This window comes from Salvelinus alpinus, chromosome 2 (genome assembly GCF_045679555.1).
Source record: "Salvelinus alpinus chromosome 2, SLU_Salpinus.1, whole genome shotgun sequence".
Taxonomy (NCBI): Eukaryota; Metazoa; Chordata; class Actinopteri; order Salmoniformes; family Salmonidae; genus Salvelinus; species Salvelinus alpinus.
In genome coordinates this window covers 21534489-21557559 of record NC_092087.1, presented here as the reverse complement: position 1 = coordinate 21557559, position 23071 = coordinate 21534489, and the positions used below count along the sequence as shown (strand labels likewise).

Genomic DNA, 23071 nt, shown 5'->3' with positions numbered 1-23071 from the left:
ATCTGGCGGACTCACCAAACACAAATGTTTGTAAATGATGTCTGAGTGTTGGAGTGAGCCCCTGGCTGTCCGTAAATAAAAAACAAACAAGAAAATGGTGACATCTGGTTTGCTTAATATAAGGAATTTGAAATGATTTATACTTTTACTTTTGATTCTGAAGCATATTTTAGCAATAACATTTACTTTCGATACTTAAATCTATTTAAAACAAAAGACTTTAACTCAAGTAATATTTTACTGGGTGTCTTTCACTTGAATAATTTTCTATTAAGCTATCTTCACTTTTACTCAAGTATGATAATTGGGTACTTTTTCCACCACTGCTGTTTAATAAACCTTAGGTATGTGGAAAATACTGCAGGAAAGTCCACCGATGAAGCTGGACAATTAAACGCTCCTTTTGTGCCTTTGCGTTTGGTTACTCTGTAAACTTGCTGATGTTCTCGAGTCTACAGACACGCACAAGTCTATTCATATTTTATTTAACATGCTCCGTTTCTCTGAATAACTAAATTGTCACCCTGAGAGGAGGATATGAATCTCCAACACTCGTCTGTGCACCAGCATATCCGCATATACTATATACTGTGTATAAATTCTTCAATATTTGTGCCAATACTTACAAAGAGTTGACTACAAATAAAGTAATATTTCTTTAACAGAAGCAGACACTGCATAAGTAGGTGAAAAATGTGGGGAAGTTACCTCTCTGACCTTTGCAGCTAGATTTTACAATGGACTACAAGACTGTCCATTTACACAGTGAGCAGAGGGAAAAGAGAAGACTGGACTACAGCTTCCCTTCATACGGTAGCCCAGTAGCATACAGTGTAGTGACAAGATTCAGTGGTGGATGTAAAGGAGAATGACATATATTTTATTAGACAATTCTACATTATTTTACAATTCTAACAGTGCTTAAATCTTTAAAATTAGTCCTCTGCACATTCATTTTCAGTAACACTGCTTTTAAATTCCACATTACTTTTCTGAAAACATAGGTCCCTATACAAAAAACAATGGCTTAAGCGACATAATGCATGTACATGTTTAAAGTACAACAATACAAACCAATAAATAATCATATATCAAATAAACAGCAGAATTGAGAACAGAAATTTGCGCTGAATGATAAAACAAAGGAAAAAGATAGTGGCTTTGTCACAAGTAGTAAATCAGAACCAAAAAACGTCTTAAAGGGACAAATGGCACACATAACAGGTGTTATAATTACAAGAGGATAAACCTGGATGACAGATGCTAATAATATGTAGTGCAAGACAATGTGGAAATATGATTAATAAACACATAACAGCACGATGACATTTTACATAATATATTTGTTTGGATGAAGAAAAGCAAGTATCCTAAAAGCTTTAAATGCCAGTTTTACATAAGAAAGCAAATACCATAAAATAGTACAAGATAGGACACAATCTTATTTGCAGAAATGAAACTGAAAACAAGACCTATACTTGCTCTCAGACAATATACTATCTTTATGAAGTGCATTTAAGACTTTTTATGCAACCTTCTGAAAGAAATAAAACAAGTAAAATCAGAAAGGCCAGAACAATAAATGTAACTTAATCTGTCCGACCAACTGCTATTCTACATGGAGTCATTTCCATATGTGAAGTCTAACAACAGGTCCCTATTTCATTTAAAAGCTAAATAATACAAAATAAAGCTCCCATGTGGAAAAAAGTTCTGTCCCTATTAAATAAGACATTACTTTAGGAACAACTTCAATTCACACACCAAGGAGTTTGCATATTAAAGTAGTGATATTGCACAAGATACAAAAATAAGACATTAAATACTGCTTGCTATACCAGTAGTAAATACAAAAAGATGTTTATTTCCATGTCTCCCAGTGCCATTTCACGTCGGACTACATCTTCCTGTGTCCGGTACAGCTCTGCTGCAGGGCCGTCGCCAGAACGAATCAGTTGGACAGGCATTTCATTCCTATAGGCGGGTCCATTTTTTTCACGGGACCTCCTGTGTGCACGCGCTTTCACAAATTTTGTTGATGGGTGTTATAATAAAGGCCATAGGCAGCTCGTGAGTTTCAAGTTTGGGGAAGCTTACAATTTATCCCGCCATTTCTACCTATAAGTTATGATTATTTGTATATGCACATTTTCGTGGAACAGTTTCATTTCAATAATAACGTTTTTGTTTCTCAAATTTATTGTTACGTGGTTAATCATAAAAATCTGAATTAAAATGATAAAAATCTAAAAGTTAAAATTCAACTAATGCAAGAGCACCTGCCTCTGCCAAATTGACACATTCATACACCGTGATCCATTGGCGGCTAAAGAAATTAATAAAAAACATGAGCTGGCGCACACCCAGAAAACGTATTTTGTGTGGAGGTGCTGACTAATGACAAATAAACTATATAAATAAAGAGAGTCACGCCGAAACGTTGGTGATTTACCCAATAAATTACTGAGAGTTTATATATGGAGTGTGCGACTCCCTTTATTTTTATAGTTTATAGGCTAAAGAAATTAACACAGAGTTCAGAGATAGCCTATAGGCCAATGCAGCACTAGGCCAACAACTTCCATCGTCAACTAAGTAAAATACATAGGGGTAAAGCGACAAATAAAAACAGTAGAAAATATCCTGAAGAAAATTCAGGTTCTTTCAATCACATTCATCGCTCTACTGTGCCTGCCTATCTATCTATCTATCTATCTATCTATCTATCTATCTATCTATCTATCTATCTATCTATCTATCTATCTATCTATCTATCTATCTATCTATCTATCTATCTATCTATCTATCTATCTATCTATCTATCTATCTATCTATCTATCTATCTATCTATCTATCTATCTATCTATCTATCTATCTGTCTATCTGTCTTGACTTGCTAGTGCAGTGAAGTGCAACATTGTATCAACTCAGCAGGTTGGCGTGCTCAGGTGCTCCCTCAACGTTATCAGGACAGAGAAACCACTCACATTCTCATTGCTCACAGCACTCAAAACAAAATACAATGACAAAACTCCTAAAATGATTGTTATGAAATAAACCAAAACTTGTTTCTCACAAGTGTAGCAGGTTGTGAACTCTGTAAACAATGTTTCCACTCCGAGAATGAGAACAGTAAATGACTGCAATATATGCACTAACAGAAATGAATGTAACCAAATGACAGAGATTAATGGTACATTTACTAGGCCTACTGGTTACATATGTAATGGAGAATTTATCAAAATAAACAATCAAAGGGAAAACCATTCACACAATTAAACAATGAATGTGCAAGAATACACGGGAGACAGCGGAGCATATTCTGAAGAGCTGAGTGCATGCATTCTGGAGAGAGACGCCCATATCTTCGCCAAACCCCCCTCCGCTTCTTGTCTCAACATTTGAAATTATACTCAAGACACATTATCTTCACACATTTGAGATGTTTTTCCGCTGACAGCCACAACTCAATAATCAGCTAGGCATATTGCCACGTGCTCTGCCCAAATTGCTGGCTTTCCAAATAGGCATAGGCCTATGCACTTGTGTTTTGAAATAATCCGCAGCTATCTAAATGAAAAATAAACTAATGATCCTCTGTAGCTAAGTCATGATCTCTGGTAAAGTATTTATTATTATTTTATTTAGACAGGAGTCATTATATAATTTTGGCAAAACATCAATTTACTTTAGGGGAAGCTACTATTCGAATAGTGCGTTGTTTACCCACCAACTTTTCTTTGTAATTCGCAAGTGGCTGAAACCAGATGTCTGTATATAATGACGAGATGCTCATGTCTCCGCCCTAACAGTGCGAGTCATTGTCCCAAAGGTGGGAATGCAGGCGACAAGCTTAGGTCTGCATATTATGCCCATAGAAATGCATTCAGGACAGATTTTTGGCGAGAGTGAGCCCTCTTGCTTAACCTCTGCCTATCTGCTGAAACCATCGAGCGAAACAGCGCCACTCTGTATTACTACGTGTAGCCCATGTATCTGATGCTGTCTGGCCAGAAAAAGTATGATATGCCATACTCCTTTTGTTCAGACAGCATCAGATACATGGTCACACATACGGAGACAGAGGAGCGCTGTTTCGCTCGCATGCTTTATCTGAGATTGATGCGTCTTTGACTTCTCAGTCAAATAAATTATCAATATTTCAAGGAGGTACGGTAGGGCGGACCAGGCCCCCTACAGCCCGCCCATAACGCCGGCCCTGCTCTGCTGTATTTCAAGTTCACCCAGTAAAGGCCATGTAATGAGAATTCACTTACATTTTTACATAGAAAACATTTGGCACCAATCCCAACTGGACTGGGAAAAGGATGGGTTGCCTGGGCATGGTGAGTGATTTTGTTTGAGTTATACCTTCGTAGGCTAACCTACACAATTATATGACTAGCTAATTCAATGTGCTACGCTTCACACACACATTTGGTAGCTACAGTATATATGCAGGACGGGAGGGACCACTAAGTGAAGACTCTGCAATCTGTTCCCTATGCAAACACAAAGCAGTAGAAGTAGCTCTCCCTGGGTCTTGTGGCTGGATGGGGGGGGGGGGGGGGGGGGCTTCCTTGCCTCAGCCTCACGCAGTTTGCTGGGGGTTCGCGTGTTGAGGATGCTGAGGATGACCCAACAGTCCGATCCTCTGTTTCTGCTTCCTCTGCTCTGTCATCTAGAGGACAACACACAGGACAGATGCTAGGTTATTTACTCATTACTTGTATCTGTACATCTGCTACTTTTGTCACGTCTATGGGTGGGATATAGGTTGTCTGTGTCTGACACTTACAGTACCTCCAAATAAGCTGCTACTAAGTTTCTTGTTCAGAGAAACAAAAGTATAAACTGCCCGTGCCTGCAAATTCTGCACAGCAATGTGCTGAGAGCTTTTGGCTTTGATGGGAGGGTTTCAGTGTTTCATTTGAAACGTATCCTCCTAGCCTTTCAGAATGTCATCTCCTCTAACAACAAGTAAACCACAGGAAACAAAAGAAAAGACCAAAAGACCAAAAGAAAAGACCAATAGTGAAACTTTCAAGCCAGGCTCATGAGTAATAATGAAAGATGTTGGCCTTTATGGCAATAGGGACAACAACCATTTTAAATCAATGAAAGTTCTAAAACAAACAAAACAAGTTTAACAAAAAAAGTTTTTCTTTGTCATCTTAATATTGCAACAGCAATAAAAATACCCTCATAACAATGCTGTTGGTCATCATGAGTTGAGCATTATAACGGAAATCATTATTAGATGTCGGGAAGTGCTAGAAAGAGCAGTATTATAGTATTACGATAGATAGCCATAGGGGTGGCCAATGGCTAAACTCAGTTATAGTAGAATGTGACTCTTTATTTGTGCCACAGCAAACTAATTAAGTAAATATTCATTGGAATGATGTAACAGAGGGAGCTCTTGTTTGGGTCTGTTGTTTGTGAGATGATGGTCTTGTTTGTGAGCCACTTTTGAGTGCCATGGAGCATGCTCACGAACCTTCCGGGTAAGGGGGGGGGGGGGCACTGCCCTGATTCTGGGAAAATAAGACTGAAACAATCTAAATGTAAAAGCACAGTTAAGTCTGAATTTGTCGGTCAGCTAAACTCCTAAAGTAACATTTTCAATTTGGTCTATGTTAGTGTACATGTGAAAGAATTTTGAAAAACTAAGTAGACATCAACCAAACAATGATTTATTTATGGAGATATTTAATCCTGAAAAATCAAGGGGAAAGGGTAGTTGTGTCCTCATCTAAACCTTTAGCCACACAACAACCATTTCCTCCTGTCTGGGTCTAGATACCACCCGTATCCTCAAACACTTCTCATTTTATTGAAAGACCAAAATACTATTTTATTTACAAGAAACAGTGTGCCGAGTTTGATGAAATTATTTATGAAAAATGTTATTGAACTGAACAAGGCAAGTTGCCATTAAACACACCAAATGCTACACAAGATATATGGAAAATAAAAATTATTTTCATATCAATATCTATACAGACATATATATCTATACAATATCTATCTATACAATATCTAATCAGTTCACTTTACGAGGCTAGATGGCCCCCTCACCTGCTCCTTGAGCTCGGTCAGTTGTCCAGAGAGGTTGGAGACTAGCTTCATGGTGGACTCCAGTTTCTCCTGCAGGCTCCTGATCTCATTCTGCTCCCCGTCCGCATCGCTACATACCAGAGACATGGCCCGCATCCGTGGAAACCAGTCCAGGTTGTGCTCCTGGTGAACAGAGGTTATATGTTATTCAAGCATGACTAGGACATTTGTTGAAACACTGTAAATAAGGGCAATACATTTTAATTCCGGTCTCTCATCATAATTATAAAAGTTATAGAAAATATTTGGTAACACTTCACATTACTTGTATGCCTTACACTGTAATAAGTACATATTGTAAAAGTGTTTCCAAAAAACCACAGTGTACAAAACAGTTGTGTCAAGTTGGCTGGATGTCCTTTGGGTGGTGGACCATGCTTGATACACATAGAAAACTGTTGAGCATTAAAAACGCGGCAGCATTGGAGTTCTTGACACACTCAAACCGGTGCACCTGGCACCTACTACCATACCCCGATAAAAGGCACTTACAGTTGAAGTCAAAAGTTTACATACACCTTAACCAAATACATTTAAACTCAGATTTTCACAATTCCTGACATTTAATCCTATTAAAAATTCCCTGACTTAGGTCAGTTAGGATCACCACTTCATTTGAAGAATGTGAATTGTCAGAATAATAGTAGAGAGAATTATTTATTTCAGCTTTTATTTCTTTCAGCACATTCCCAGTGGGTCAGACGTTTACATACACTGAATTAGTATTTGGTAGCATTGCCTTGTTTTAACTTAGGTCAAACGTTTCGGGTAGCCTTCCACAAGCTGCCCACAATAAGTTGGGTGAATTTTGGCCCATTCTTCCTGACAGAGTTGGTGTAACTGAGTCAGGTTTGTAGGCCTCCTTGCTCGCACATGCTTTTTCAGTTCTGCCCACAACTTTTCTATGGGATTGAGGTCAGGGCTTTGTGATGGCAACTCCAATAGCTTGACTTTGTTGTCCTTAATCCAATTCGCCACAACTTTGGAAGTATGCTTGGGGTCATTGTCCATTTGGAAGACCCATTTGCGACCAAGCTTTAACTTCCTGACTGATGTCTTGAGATGTTGCTTCAATATATCCACATAATGTTCCACCCTCATGATGCCATCTATTTTGTGAAGTGCGCCAGTCCCTCCTGCAGCAAAGCACCCCCACAACATGATGCTGCCACCCCCATGCTTCACGGTTGGGATGGTATTCTTTGGCTTGCAAGCCTCCCTCTTTTTCCTCCAAACATAACGATGGTCATTATGGCCAACCAAAAAGTACGATCTTTGTCTCCATGTGCAGTTGCAAAACGTAGTCTGGCTTTTTTTATGGCGGTTTTGTAGCAGTGGCATCTTCCTTGCTGAGCGGCCTTTCAAGTTATGTCGATATAGGACTTTTTTTTACTGTGGATATAGATACTTTTGTACCTGTTTCCTCCAACATCTTCACAAGGTCCTTTGCTTTTGTTCTGGGATTGATTTGCACTTTTCGCACCAAAATACGTTCATCTCTAGGAGACAGAACGCATCTCCTTCCTGAGCGGTATGACGGCTGTGTGGTCCCATGGTGTTTATACTTGCGTACTATTGTTTGTACAGATGAACGTGGTACATTCAGGCGTTTGGAAATTGCTCCCAAGTATGAATCAGACTTGTGGAGGTCTACAATTTGTTTTCTGAGTTCTTGGCCGATTTATTTAGATTTTCCCATGATGTCAAGCAAAGAGGCACTGAGTTTGAAGGTAGGCCTTAAAATACATCGACAGGTACACCTCCAATTGACTCAAATGATGTCAATTAGCCTATCAGAAGCTTCTAAAGCCATGACATAATTTTCCAAGCTGATTAATTCTTAATAGGGGGCGCTGTTTTCACTTTGGGAAAAAATCGTGCCCAAATTAAACGGCCTCGTACTCTATTCTAGATCATACAATATGCATATTATTATTACTATTGGATAGAACACACTCTGAAGTTTCTAAAACTGTTTGAATTATATCTGTGAGTAAAACAGAACTCATTTTGCAGCAAACTTCCAAACAGGAAGTGAAAATTCTGAAAATGGGGCTCTGTGTCAGGGCCTGCCTATTCAACTGGCTTATATTTATGGATCTGTATGCACTTCATACGCCTTCCACTAGATGTCAACAGGCAGTAGAATGTTGAATGGGGTGTCTAGCTTGATCTGAGACCGATTGAGAGCTTTTGGAGTGACAGGTCCGCTCTTTTGTCAGTATTCACCAGGGAACCTCACATTGTCTTCTGAAAAGCGTTAGGTATACACGACAAAATGCTCCGGCTCTGATTTTATTGGATACATATGAGAAAAACATCCTAAAGTAGGATTTTCAACCGTGTTTGACCAGTTTATTCGACGTTTATTGGAAATTTTGGAATTTTTCGTTCAGTGCGCAAAGATTTCTTGGACATGTGCCCTCCACATGGCTAGCCAAAGTTGCTAATTCGACAGAAGAAATGGACATTCTAAAACAAAACAACGATTTATTCTGGAACTAGGACTCCTTGCACAACATTCTGATGGAAGATCATCAAAAGTAAGAGAATATTTATGATGTTATTTCGTATTTTTGTGGAATATGTTGGCTCCAACAAGGCGGAGAATAGGTGAGCGCTGTCTCACAATATTGCATGCTGTATGTTGTACTAAAGTTATTTTTTTTAATCTAACACAGCGGTTGCATTAAGAACCAGTGTATCTTTCATTTGCTGCACAACATGTATTTTTTAGTAAAGTTTTTAGATTACGTGACTGTCCAAAATTGCTCCGGACAATTTGGTGCATCATGGCTACTTATTCACAATGTAAAACCAGGATTTGTAGCTCTAAATATGCACATTTTCGAACAAAACATAAATTTATTGTATAACATGATGTTATAAGACTGTCATCTGATGAAGTTGTCCAAAGGTTAGTGATTCATTTTATCTCTATTTTTGGGTTTTGTGAAAGCTATGTTGGCGGTGAATAAATGGCGTTGTGTGTTTGGCTATTGTGGTGAGCTAATATAAATATATATGGTGTTTTCGCTGTAAAACATTTAAAAAATCGGAAATGATGGCTGGATTCACAAGATGTTTATCTTTCATTTGCTGTATTGGACTTGTGATTTCATGAAATTATATTATATGATATCCCTGTCGCGTTAGGCTAGGCTATGCTAGTCAGCTTTTTTGATGAGGAGGATCCCGGATCCGGGAGGGTGACTTGTTAGAGGTTAAAGGCACAGTCAACTTAGTGTATGTAAACTTCTGACCAACTGGAATTGTGATACAGTGAATTATAAGTGAAATAATCTGTCTGTAAACGATTGTTGGAAAAATTACTTGTGTCATGCACAAAGTAGATGTCCTAACCGACTTGCCAAAACTATAGTTTGTTAATAAGGCATTTGTGGAGTGGTTGAAAAACAAGTTTTAATGACTCCAACCTAAGTGTATGGAAACTTCTGACTTCAACTGTAAATATTTTGTCTTGCCCATTCACCTTCTGAATGGCACACATATACAATGTATGTCTCAATTGTCTCAAGGCTTAAAAATCTTTCTTCAAACCGTCTCCTCGCCTTAATCTACACTAATTGAAGTGGATTTAACAGGTGATATCTATAAAGGATCACAGCATTCACCTGGATTCACCTGGTCAGTCTATGTCATGGAAAGAGCAGATGTTCCTAATCTTTTGTATACTCATTTTATATTGTATATCTAGGGTTGAAAAGAGAGGATTTGGAAACGTTTAAGTTTAATTGTAAACTACAAGAATTTTGTTAAGTTTCAATGCGTTTTGGGATTATATTTGGCCCTCTGTGTGGCCTTAAACCTCTTGAAGCTAGGGGGCAGAATTTTTATGTTTGGAAAAATAATGTTCCCAATGTAAACTGCCTATTTCTCAGGTCCAGATGCTAGAATATGCATATAATTGACAGGGTAGGACAGAAAACACTCTAAAGTTTCCAAAACTGTGAAAATATTGTCTGTGAGTATAACAGAACTGATTTTGCAGGCGAAAACCTGAGGAAATTCAACCCGGAAGTGCCTCTTATTTTGAAAAATCACTGTTCCATTGCCTGCCTTTCGTCCATTTAAAGGGATATCACCCAGATTCCCTTTCCTATGGCTTCCTCAGGGTGTGAACAGTCTTTAGACAGTTTCAAGCTTTTATTCTGAAAAATTAGCGAGATTTATCAAATCATAGTGGATAGCTGAATGTCCTTCCATTAGTTCATGCGCGCGAAAGTTGTAGCTCGACATTTTCTTTATCTCTGTTATTGAATAGTTTACCGTCCGGTTTAAATATTATCGATTATTTATGTTAAAAACAACCTGAGGATTGATTATTTAAAAACGTTTGACATGTTTCTACAAACTTTACGGATACTATTTGGAATTTTCGTCAACCCTTGATGACCTGCCTAAGGCTGTGGAATACTGAACATAACGCGCCAAACAAATGGAGTTTTTTTGATATAAAAATTATCTTTATCGAACAAAAGGAACATTTATTGTGTAACTGGGAGTCTCGTGAGTGCAAACATCCGAAGATCATCAAAGGTAAGCGATTCATTTTATTGCTTTTCTGACTTTCGTGACCAATCTACATTGCTGCTAGGTGTTTGTAATGTTTTGTCTAGTGATCGATAAACTCACACAAACGCTTGGATTGCTTTCGCTGTAAAGCATATTTTCAAAATCTGACACGACAGGTGGATTAACAACAAGCTAAGCTGTGTTTTGCTATATTGCACTTGTGATTTCATGAATATAAATATTTTTAGCAATTCTTTTTGAATTTGGCGCTCTGCAATTCAGCGGTTGTTGATGAAAATGATCCCGCTAAAGGGATCCGTGCGTCAAGAAGTTTTAACATGTAAAATATATAAAATAAGATGATTTTAAAATATAAAATGGAATTAAAACATTATCCTAAATATTAACCATCAACTTAGTGAATATCATAATGAGGGATTCAGCATGAAATATTTTTTACACATTTATTTATTTTACTATGTCAAAATGTCTTTGTTGTAAATGTTTTGGCGCCAAACATGTGGCAGTTGTGAAAAAAGTCTATAGTTGGAAGAGTAAATAAAAAATAATGCCATTGTTGATTAGATGCTTTTTTTCATTAATTAGGCCATTTTCTCTTGAACTATATGGTCTATCCACTAGAAAGTCATTGACAATATGGACACAGATTTTTTTTAAACGGGGAAAAAATACTATATATGAACACATTTTTATAAAAGTTAAAATTACCAAAATTACAGAAGATTCCAGTAACTTTTCTAAATTACTGGTAGTTGTGAAACCCTATTAATTTTTAGAATTGATCAAATAAGCTACAATTTAAACATCTATCAAATCTTTACAATTGCTTGCTCAGGGGAAGAAAAAAAAAATTCATCACATTTTGTCATTCGTTTAATGCAGTACACAGTTCTGATGTAGACTTATTTGATTTAATTTCACTACTAACATGCTAATACCCTTCGTTTTTTGGGGGGACAAAGCCTTACACATTAACGTAACTCAAGTGACATCAAATGTATTTGCTAGCTAAGGCTTCACTTGGTATACATATGCTTCTTTGACTTGTGTTTCTCTCAAATAAGCAACTCTTTGTTTCACTTTCTGTGTGCACAAATCAAGTCTATAATAAAATGTAATAGAATTACATTTGGGGACTTTCCATACCAGGGAGTTCCAATTTAACTTCCTTAAAAACACAGTCAGGTCTACCATTTGCCTTGTTGAATGTGTGAGGGCCAAACAGAGAACAAATAATTTACTTAGACTTAACCATAGAGATCCTATTAAATTACTAGAACCCTCAAAGTTCCAGAATGGGTTTAAAATGGCAGCCATATTGGTCAGGGAGTAATCCAAACCAGTCTAATTGGAATGAATGGCAGTACAGGCATATTCCTGATTTTACTTATGCAGGAATATAAAAGTAGGGCATGTGATATCAGAAATTATGTAATACAATTATTAGTTTACAGTTTATACGGGTATTATACAACTTTTCAACATAAATAGCCTCTAAAATATATGTAAACTGACCATAAATGTGACTCTTTTCCAGTGGTGGAAAAAGAACCCAATTGTCAGACTTGAGTAAAAGTAAAAATGCCTTAATAGAAAATGAGTCACCCAGTAAAAAACGACTTGAGTAAAAGTCTAAAAGTATTTGGTTTAAAATATACTTAAGTGTCAAAAGTAAATGCAATTGCTAAAATGTACTTAAGTATCAAAAGTACAAGTATACATCATTTCAAATTCCCTATATTAAGCAAAGCAGACGGCCACATTTTCTAGTTTTTATTTCTTTCCGGATAGCCAGAGGCACGCTCCAACTCTGACAAAATTTACAAATTAAGCATGTGTTAAGTGAGTACGCCAGATCAGAGGCAGTATGGATGACCAGGGATGTTCTCTTGATAAGTGTGTGAATTAGACAATTTTCTTGTCCTGCTGAGCATTCAAAGTGTAACAAGTACTTTTGGGTGTCAGGGAAAATGTATGGAGTAAAAAGTACATTATTTACTTTAGGAGTGTAGTGAAGTAAAAGTAAAAGTAGTCAAAAATATTAATAGTATTGTAAAGTACAGATACCCCCAAAAACGATTTAAGTAGTACTTTAAAGTATTTTTACTTAATTAAGTTATTTACACCTCTGCTCGTTTCAGGAAACTGGACATATGTCGCGCGACACTACTTCACAGGAGAGCCATTTGCAAGTAATTTTTATTTTATTTGATCAAAATGCCTTCTGGAACTTGTAAACTTTCATGTCCCTTAATAACAAATATGTATGCCATCTGTAAATACGAATACAATTGTTCAATTATGAGCCTAGTTGGTTTAGCCACAGAAAAAGTAAGCAACCTTCCTGCTAGCCATGATTGGCTGAAATAATGAGTGAGCTGGACATGCCGAGAGATGATTTCGGATTGGTCTGCTTCTGTCTATTTGAGCTGGTCAGTATGTGTACTGTTGGTAATCCTGACTAACGTGGCTTTAAAAAATATATATTGCATAGTAGAACAGCATAAGTGTTGCTCTCCACTTTCTGGAGGACCGAGTTTTGAAATCAGTGGAATTAGAGTATGATAGCTAAGGAGATGGAGAAAACACCTGTCTCCGAATTACATCTTCAAACTAAGGGCAACCATGGCATCTGTGACAGAGAGGGAGAAGCATCCATCCATGTATACGGGTAAAATAGTCTAGCTAGCTGCATTGGCAGATATTACACGTTTCAAATTTTGTCAGAAAGTCGTTTTCATTTCAAGTTAAAATGTACTGTTAGCAAGCTAGCTAGCTGGCTGGCTCGCTTGCTAACGTTACGTGTATGATATGTGTAGTAATATTATTCATATCTCAGAGCCATTTGCTTTGCTAGTTATATCCTAATGTTAGCTAGCTAATATTGAACCTGGTTGGTTAGATACCAGCAGATTCATGCAGGGTAGTAACGTCCTGAGTTTAGATTATGGTTCATTGTTTAGCTTGCTAGCTACATGTCTTAACAAAAGACTCCACTATGCAAGTATCCATTTCAATAGAATGTTTATAATGTCACTGCGACAGATGTTGATAGACGTAGCTGGTAAATTCTCTCTGGCAATCTACTCCGATTTCACAGCACTCTCGTCTGAGTGTGCCAGAGCGCAGAATAACTGACAAATTTACGAACGCTCAACACCGGTTGAATATGGCCTGTGTCAGTAAACGTTGGCAAAAAAGCGTAATTAAATTGTTGCCAGCAGTACAGTTGCAGTCACCAACGCTCTGGATAACATAAAAACAGCCTAACCAGCTCTGCTAGGGCGAATAAATGGTCAGTGAGCTGTTCTCTCAGCAAGCTAGCCAAAGTTAGCCAGTTAGCTTGGGTGTGTAACTCGGCTACTCAGGAACATTCACTGTCTTCTTGGTAAGCAGCTCCAGTGTAGATTTGGCCTTGTGATTTTGGTTATTGTCCTGCTGAAAGGTGAATTCATCTCGCAGTGTCTGGTGGAAAGCCGACTGGACCATGTTTTCCTCTAGGATTTTGCCTGTGCTTAGCTCCATTCCCTTTCTTTTTTATCCTGAAAAACTCCCCAGTCCTTAACAATTACAAGCATACCCATAACATTATGCAGCCGCCACTATGCTTGAAAATATATCCATCTAGCAATAGGTGTCGTCCTTTGCGAGGCATTGGAAAACCTCCCTGGTCTTTGTGGATAAATCTGTGTTTGAAATTCACTGCTCGACTGAGGGACCTCCAGATAATTTTATGTGTGGGGTACAGAGATGAGGTAGTCATTCAAAAATCATGTTAAACACTATTATTGCACTTATTATGTGACTTGTTAACATTTTTCTCCTGAAGTTATTTAGGCTGTCCATAACAAAGGGGTTAAATACTTATTGACTGAAGACATTTCAGCTTTTAATTTTTAATTGATTTGTAAAAATGTTTTAAAAAACATAATTCCACTTTGACATTATGGGATATTGTGTGTAGGCCAGTGACAGAAAATCTAAATTTAATCCAGCTAACTATTAGAATCAGATGCGCTTGATTAGGTTTGGAGCGAAAACCTACAGGACGGTAGCTCTCCAGGAACAGGGTTGGAGATCCCTGTGTTATAGTGTAATAGGTTTAATACTGTATAATAGGCTAATTCTATTGATCCATTTTCCCTTCTTACTCTGCTGGTTACCCTAACAAGCATAACAGTGTCGGATTCTGCTTGTTGTAGTGAAGATGCCTCAGATGCACAGAGGAGAGATTGGAGATTGGCGAGATCAGGGGGTGTAAAATAAGTCAGACAACTCTGACAATGACTGGGACTGACGTCAATGGCAGAAGGATTTAGCTGAAATGTCGGGTTGAAGGTGTAAATTGATGGTGCTTGACTCAAGTCTGCAAGAATCTGTGGCCCTCATTATTATTGTGGCCCACCCCTCACTTCTCCGAGAGGCATCTGCATCGTGATTTGAACGATTTGATACTTTTTAAGATTCATGAGTTTATGAAAAATTATCTACTTTGATAGACAATTCATTGTATTTAAAGTTACAATAGAGAAAATAGATTTTTATGCCACCAATCAAATGGTCACTTTTTCATAGGAGGGCAAAAGGGCAGGTGCTTCAGCACCCCTATGCTCTTAGAAAAAAGTTGTGCTATCTAGAACCTAAAAGGGTTCTTCGGCAGTCCTCATAGGATAACCATTTGAAGAACCCTTTTTGGTTCCAGGTAGAACCCTTTTGGGTTCAATGTAGAACCCTTTCCACCGAGAGTTCTACATGGAACCTAAAAGCGTTCTACCTGGAACCAAAAATGGTTCTCCTATGGGGACCCTTTTTTTCCTAAGAGTGTTGGGCTCTATCTGTGCTTTTGCCTGATATCAGTACCTGTTGCATTTACATCTTGTCTAAGTCCTGTTATCAACTGATTTCAGCCCGTGCCTCTTTCCTTATATTTGTAAAAAGTTTCCGTGCTCCTCCCTGGTGTATAGCCTACAGTACACATTACAATACTACAGCTATCAATCAGTCAATACCTCTCAATATTACAGAGGAATCACAGGAATAAACTGACTGCTTCTAAATATGGAAAAGAGAAAATGTACTGGGCATTTCCATGTAAAAACCCCCATGAGCACAAACATATGAAGTTCATAGGAGCACAGTTTGGAGTCAAATGAAACCTAAGTGTATATAAACATTTAGGACACCTTCCTAATATTGAGTTGCACCCCCCACCCCCTTTTGTCATGGAAAGAGCAGGTGTCCTTAATGTTTTGTACAGTCAGTGTTTATTAAGGCATCATAAAAATTAGGAATAAGCAAAGGCTTTGATTTCTGGCCAAAGAGCTGGAAAATATGTCTTAGAAAACATCTAGCAGAAAAAGTCTTAAAAGGTATTATCAACATTTATATTTAGTTTTACAGAAATTATTTGCCTTCTGTAAGTTTAAGAAATATTGCCCAATGTCTTGTCATTCTGTTACCAAAAAGTTGGAATACCTGCTACTGTCCTTCCTTGGCATACTGTTACGTTCAGCTCATAACTGTTTTTTTCTCTCTTTCTGTCGCATGGTGGTCAAAGCAAGAGTGTGAAAACAGTTGAGGCAACTTCTCCCTCTCTCTCTCTCCATTTAATGTCACCTCTCCCGGCTCTTACTGACCCCTACCCATGAGTCCCCTCTCTTTCCATTTACTGTAACCAGCCCTCTCACCCACTGAGCACAGACCGACAACGGACGTCTATGGACGTTGAAAAGTAGATGAAATGTGGTCAGTCCAAATCTATACCAATCATAGACGTCTGTTTCACAAGTTTGGACAGCACAGTACAATACAGTACAGTACAGAAAACTTGAGTATGGGTCAGTGCAATACAGTAAGGTACTGTAATGTACAGTAAAGAGTTTAATACAGCAGAGCACACTAGAGTAGATTACAGTATAATTGACTGTATTGTACTTTATTGTACTGAACTGAACTATACTCTATTGTACTGTACTGAACTATACTGTGCTGTGCTGTACTGGGATGTACTCTACTCTGCTGTGCTTTGCTGTACTCTACTCTGCTCTGCTCTACTGTGAGGTCCATACTTGTGAAACATAGACGTCTATGATTGGTACAGATTTGATGCGGCCCGGACCAACCAAATTTTGTCTTGTTTGGGGGAGAGATAATTAGAATAATAGCCAATGTGTAGAATAATACCCAAACATGCAAAGGAGGACAATGCCCTTTTCTACCTTTGTGTACCTATTCAGGATACATCACCATGAAGAATATGACATTCATAATTATGCATTTTTGTATAGTATAGATCACGGACCCATGATGTCACTGTTACCATCCATATGTTACCGGGTGTTGATCCACTTCACTTACTGTAGTTTAATAATCAAATTAGATTTTTTTCAAACTCAAGGTGTCATATCATAGCTGATTTTTGAAAACGTGGTCACATAAAAAACTGAGGGAGATTTTACTGTCATTCTGTTACCAAACTGCACTGTTGTTCCAGTAAATGTGTTTCTATAACATTTTTTGTGGAAATTGTTCGAAGTAGTCCTTGTGCATAGTGTTGTATGGTTTAACTTGGCAATCAATGGTTTTTGTTTGGCATATGTTTAAAGTGAAGTGAGTCTCAGCGTCATTCTGTTACCGTGAAATTGCCCTACTGCACAAGGTCTGCCTAGTGCACACAGTGTACATACAGTTTTACACGTGGAGAGTATGAGTGGCAGCCAGTCACTTCAGTGCCTTTAGACAGTGAAACGGTTGCTGCAATCATCCAGGCGAGCAGCCAAGGGTCACTCCAAACGCATTCTTTCACCCCTCCATCTCCTCCAGCACTAGGCCACTACATACCAATGTTATTGTGCACTGTCTGAACCTGACCTCAAACAAGCCAAGGCCATGTGAATAGGTCTGTCTGGAGTTCTCTTCAACAAAAACACAAGTGCATAGACACACACACACACACACACACACACCATACAAAACAGTCACTCCTTTAGCTACATGCATATGTACTCTCTCACCTTACAAAATAGCATTACGCTATCAATTAGCCTTACTACAGACCCAACAGTAAACAGAAGCATAGTGTTGCCTGAACAGGAGGGTGCTGGGGAGCACCTGCACTGTAGCCTGTGTCTGTTGTGAGCACACCTGCATGGATGGAAAAGTCCCTTGGTTTCAGTGGTGTAGTCTGAGAAGTAGGGGGTGAGAGTGGCGACTGCAGTTGGCCACAGGTTGGTCCTGGATCAGACAAACAGCAGGACAGGGGAATCACACAGTGACATGTACTCATTCTGAGAGGAGGAAAGGAGTGCTGTGTGCATGCTCCACTTCCTGAACGTCCAAAATCACACAGTGCTGCTGTCCCGCATGTTATCAAGTACATTCTGTATTGGATGTCTGCATACTATAATATACTAGAGACACACCCCCAATAGACACAGTATACTAGTTTCCTATGCTAGCATACTGCTGAATGTAGAATTAGACCCTTGTTTGTCTGCAATCAATTTCAATCAAAAGTGCCAGGCTAATCTTGGACGAGAGGGGAGCAGAGACGTAACGTACAGCAAGATTGCTTAATTCTGCCCTTTGCCATATGTGTCAAGAGTCAGTTTAACAGCCCAGCCCTCCAAACCACTGTGTTTGGGGGGCTGGGTGTTTACAAATGAAAACACTTCCAGTAAGTCTCAGACCGTGTGCGGTCAACGCTGACATTAAGTTAATCTTCAAAATGGTTCAATGGAAATGAAAGAAGTGCATTTTTCATTATTAAAACCACAAGGGCCATGACAGAGAAACAGGAAGCTGTGTGGTTTTGACAGCAACAGAAACGTCACAGGCAAGCCACTACATCTACTATTCTTCTACGCAAATTAAAGACACAGTTCACATTTCAAACTAGACCTAACAAACAAATAGTAACAGTGTGCAAAACACAACAAAAAAACTCCTTACTCTCCCATCTTCTGAAATGACTCTAATGCATTTTCTTATCAATGCGATTCAAAGTTCAAATCAAGATGCGGACGCATCTTGGAGCAGTGAGCGTGGGCCGCAATAATAATGAGGGAAACAGATTCTGGTGGACCGGAGTCAAGCATCATCAATTTACACCTTCAATCCGACATTTCAGCTAAAGCCTTCTGCCATTGACGTCAGTCCCAGTCATTGTCAGAGTTGTCTGACTTCTTTTACACCCCCTGATCTCGCCAATCCCCTCTGTGCATCTGAGGCATCTTCACTACAACAAGCAGAATCCGACACTGTTATGCTTGTTAGGGTAACCAGCAGAGTATGAAGGGAAAATGGATCAATAGAATTAGCCTACTATACAGTATTAAACCTATTACACTATAACACAGGGCTCTCCAACCCTGTTCCTGGAGAGCTACCGTCCTGTAGGTTTTCGCTCCAACCCTAATCTAGCGCATCTGATTCTAATAATTAGCTGGTTGATAAGATGAATCAGGTTAGTTACAACTGGAGTTGGATTGAAAACCTACAAGAGGGTAGCTCTCCAGGAACAGGGTTAGAGAGCCCTGCACTAACTTTGGGCAGAAGGTAGCCTAGTGGTTAGAGCGTTGGGCCAGTAACCGAAAGGTTGCTAGATCAAATCCCCGAGCTGACAAAGGTAGAAATCTGTCGTTCTGCCCCTGAACAAGGCAGTTAACCCACTGTTCCTAGGCCATCATTGTAAATAAGAATTTGTTCTTAACTGTCTTGCCTAGTTAAATAAAGGTTAAATAAAAAATAAAATGATACTAGTTTGAAGCTAGGTGTATGTCACATGAGAGGCATTTGTCAATGTGTTTTTTGGCATAAATGCCTTCTGAAATAGGAACAGCCTTAATAACAAGCTTGTAAGCCATCTGTAAATACGAATAAAATTGTTAAATTACGAGCCTAGTTGGTTTAGCCTCAGAAAAATACTTCCCGCTAGCCATGATTGGCTGAGATAATGGATGGGTCGGACATGCCGAGAGATGAGTTCGGATTGGTCTGCAATGTAGCATGCTTCTGTCTATAACATGAGCTGCTCAGTATGTGTAGGTAATCCTTGCTACCGTGACTTTTTTGAAAGATATAACATTAGCCATGGAGAACTGCAAAAGTTTTGCTACTGCTAGTAGTATGGGTTGGGATTATGGTTCATTATTTAGCTAGCTAGCTAAAAGACTCCACTAAAACAGATGACTACATGATCCATTAAGTTAGCCAGGTGTGTCTGGGGAGGATTACGGCAATCTATTGTACATATCTAGATAATAGTGACTCATTCTTTCACATGACCCATCAATTTAGACAAGTGTCTCTGGGTAAGCATCATCTAATAAATTATACAGTATTTGTATCTGGACACTTTCTATTTTTGATATAGTGTGTGTTTACCAGAGACGGTAATGTGAAGAACAACATGACCTGCACCAAAGTCAGATTAGGATATAGGCCAAGGACAAGATAAAGTTTTTTTCTTGTCCAAGATGGCGTAGCAGCAAGACATGTTTGTTTTTGTCCCATTTTTGTCCTGTGTAAATATTCAGCTTTTTTTGCTTTTCTATACACATATATTTCAATCACTTTTTCCATTTTCGAATTAAATATACTTTCCTGCAACCCGCCTCACCCAACTTGGTATGGATCTGCAATTTTTGTTGTTGTTAACCTTATAACTGGAACCTCCAACAGAAGCGAGCCTTCAGAGGCTAGCCACCTAATTAGCTAATATCTATTTAGTCATTGTTAGCCACTGCTAGCAGGCTTTACCTTTAGCACAGTCACCAGCCGCTTTAGCCTGGATAGCCCGGATAATATCGGTCTGTCTGCACAGCGCGATATCAGCCCTGAGCATATTGGACTGCTTTTCCCCCCCTGCTTTTTCCCCACTACATCACCGGATTCCTGCCACATACACTGGACCATTACACCGGATCATTGCAGCTAGCTAGCTGCTACCGAGTGGCCGAGCAAGCACCAGTTAGCCTCGAGCTAGGCCCATTCCCCCGGCCAGGAAACGAAGTACACCAACTACAATACCTCTCTTACCAATTGGCCTGGACCCTTTGTCGACACGAAGCCCTGCCGATCCATCATGACTGGTCTGCTGACGTAATTCGGTCGATGTGCTCTCAACCGGCCTCTGAGTCGTTGATGTTGGTGAGGACCCAGCTACTAGCCTCGGCCCGCTAACTCTCTGAGTGCCGTGTCTCCCACTAGCCTAGCGTAGTGACGACTGCCAAGCGGCTCCCGGTTTCGTTCATTGCTGCTTATTGGACCCTATGATCACTCGGCTACACAGCTAATGCCTACTGGGCTGTTCATTAACACGGTACTTCATTTTGTTTATCTGTCGGCCCCAGCCTCGAACTCAGGCCCTGTGTGTAGCTAACTGACCCTCTCTGCCCATTAATCTCCATTTACCCATTGTTGTTGTCTTAGCTGTTTACCCGTTGTTGTCTTAGCCCTCCCAATCAACACCTTTGATTGCTTTATGCCTCCCTCTAATGTCAATATGCCTTGTATACTGTTGTTTAGGGTAGCTCTCATTGTTTTGTTTTACTGCGGAGCCCCTAGTCCCGCTCTACATGCCTCGGTTAGCTCCCTTGCCCCACCCCCTACACATGCGGAGACCGCACCTAGCTTAACTGGCGCTTCCAGAGATACAGCCTCTCTCATCGTCCCTCAATGCCTAGGTTTACCTCCACTGTACTCGCACCCTACCATGCCCTTGTCTGTGCATTATGCCCTGAATCTATCCTACTACCCCCAGAAGTCTGCTCCTTTTAGACTCTGTTCCGAACGCACTAGATGACCAGTTCTTTTAGCCTTTATCCGTACCCTTATCCTACTCCTCCTCTGTTCCTCTGGTGATGTAGAGGTTAACCCAGGCCCTGTGTGTCCCCAGGCACTCTCATTTGTTGACCGGAAAACCGGAAAAGCCTTGGGTTCACGCATGTTAAAATCAGAAGCCTCCTCCATAAGTTTGCTTTATTCACTGCTTTAGCACCCTCCGCCAACCCTGATGTCCTAGCCATGTCTGAATCCTGGCTTAGGAAGGCCACCAAAAATTCTGACATTTCCATCCCCAATTACAACATTTTCCGTCGAGATAGAACTGCTAAAGGGGGCAGAGTTGCAATCTACTGTAGAGATAGCCTGCAGAGTTCTGTCCAACTATCCAGGTCTATGCCCAAACTGTTCGAGCTACAACTTTTAAAAATCCATCTATCCAGAAATAAGTCTCTCACTGTTGCCGCTTGTTATAGACCCCCCTCAGCTCCCAGCTGTGCCCTGGACACCATATGTGAATTGATTGCCCCCCATTTATCATCAGAATTCGTACTGCTAGGTGACCTAAATTGGGATATGCTTAACTTCTTCGGGGTAGGGGGCAGCATTTTCACTTTTGGATAAATAGCGTGCCCAATTTCAACTTCCTTCTACTCATCCCCAGAATATAAGATATGCATATTATTAGTAGATTTGGATAGAAAAGACTCTGAAGTTTCTAAAACTGAATCATGTCTGTCAGCATAACAGAACTTATGTAGCAGGCAAAACCCAGAGGACAAACCATTCAGAATTTGTATTTTTTTGAGGTCACTGTCTTTTCAATGAGGTTTCATTGGGACACCAGATTTCTAAGGGACTTGTTTGCAGTTCCTACCGCTTCCACTGGATGTCACCAGTCTTTGGAAATTGGTTGAGGTTATTCCTTTGTGTAATGAAGAAGTACGGCCATCGTAAAGGAGGGTCACTTGAAGTAAATTGTTTGAGAGAGGCACATTACCAAAAAAGTTGCGTCAGTTTGTTTTCTTTTTGTATTGAACACATATCATCCCGTCTTCAAATTGATCGATTATTAACGTTTAAAAATACCTAACGTTGTATGACAAAAGTAGTTTGAAATGTTTTGGTAAAGTTTACATGTAACTTTTGATATATTTTGTAGTGACGTTGCACAAGTTGGAAGCTGTGTTTTTCTGGATGAAACGCGCCAAATAAATTGACATTTTGGATATATATCGACGGAATTAATCGAACAAAAGGACCATTTGTGATGTTTATGGGACATATTGGAGTGCCAACAAAATAATTTCGTCAAAGGTAAGGCATGAATTATATTTTTATTTCTGAGTTTTGTGTCGTGCCTGCAGTGTTGAAATATGCTACTCTCTTTGTTTACTGTTGTGCTATCATCAGATAATAGCATCTTATGCTTTCGCCGAAAAGCCTTTTTGAAATCTGACATGTTGGCTGGATTCACAACGAGTGTAGCTTTAATTTGGTATCTTACATGTGTGATTTAATGAAAGTTTGATTTTTATATAATTTTATTTGAATATGGCGCTCTGTATTTTCCCTGGCTATTGGCCAGGTGGGACGATTGCGTCCTACCCAG

The 23071-nt window shown here is 39.3% G+C and overlaps 1 protein-coding gene across 12 annotated transcripts in view; it reads right to left on the bottom strand.

The window, feature by feature from the left end:
• Positions 1-853: 853 nt before the first annotated feature.
• The window catches only part of LOC139556293 (inositol 1,4,5-trisphosphate-gated calcium channel ITPR1-like), a 161483-nt gene continuing 139265 nt past the window's right edge, over positions 854-23071 (bottom strand). For all 12 annotated transcript variants that reach the window (XM_071370089.1, XM_071370148.1, XM_071370118.1 and 9 more), the window contains 2 exons: positions 6082-6243; positions 854-4681 (listed from right to left, as the gene is read on the bottom strand). In XM_071370089.1, the coding sequence (XP_071226190.1) occupies positions 4592-4681; positions 6082-6243 (252 nt within the window). In that variant the 3' untranslated portion in view covers positions 854-4591. The remainder of the gene's footprint in view (positions 4682-6081; positions 6244-23071) is intronic.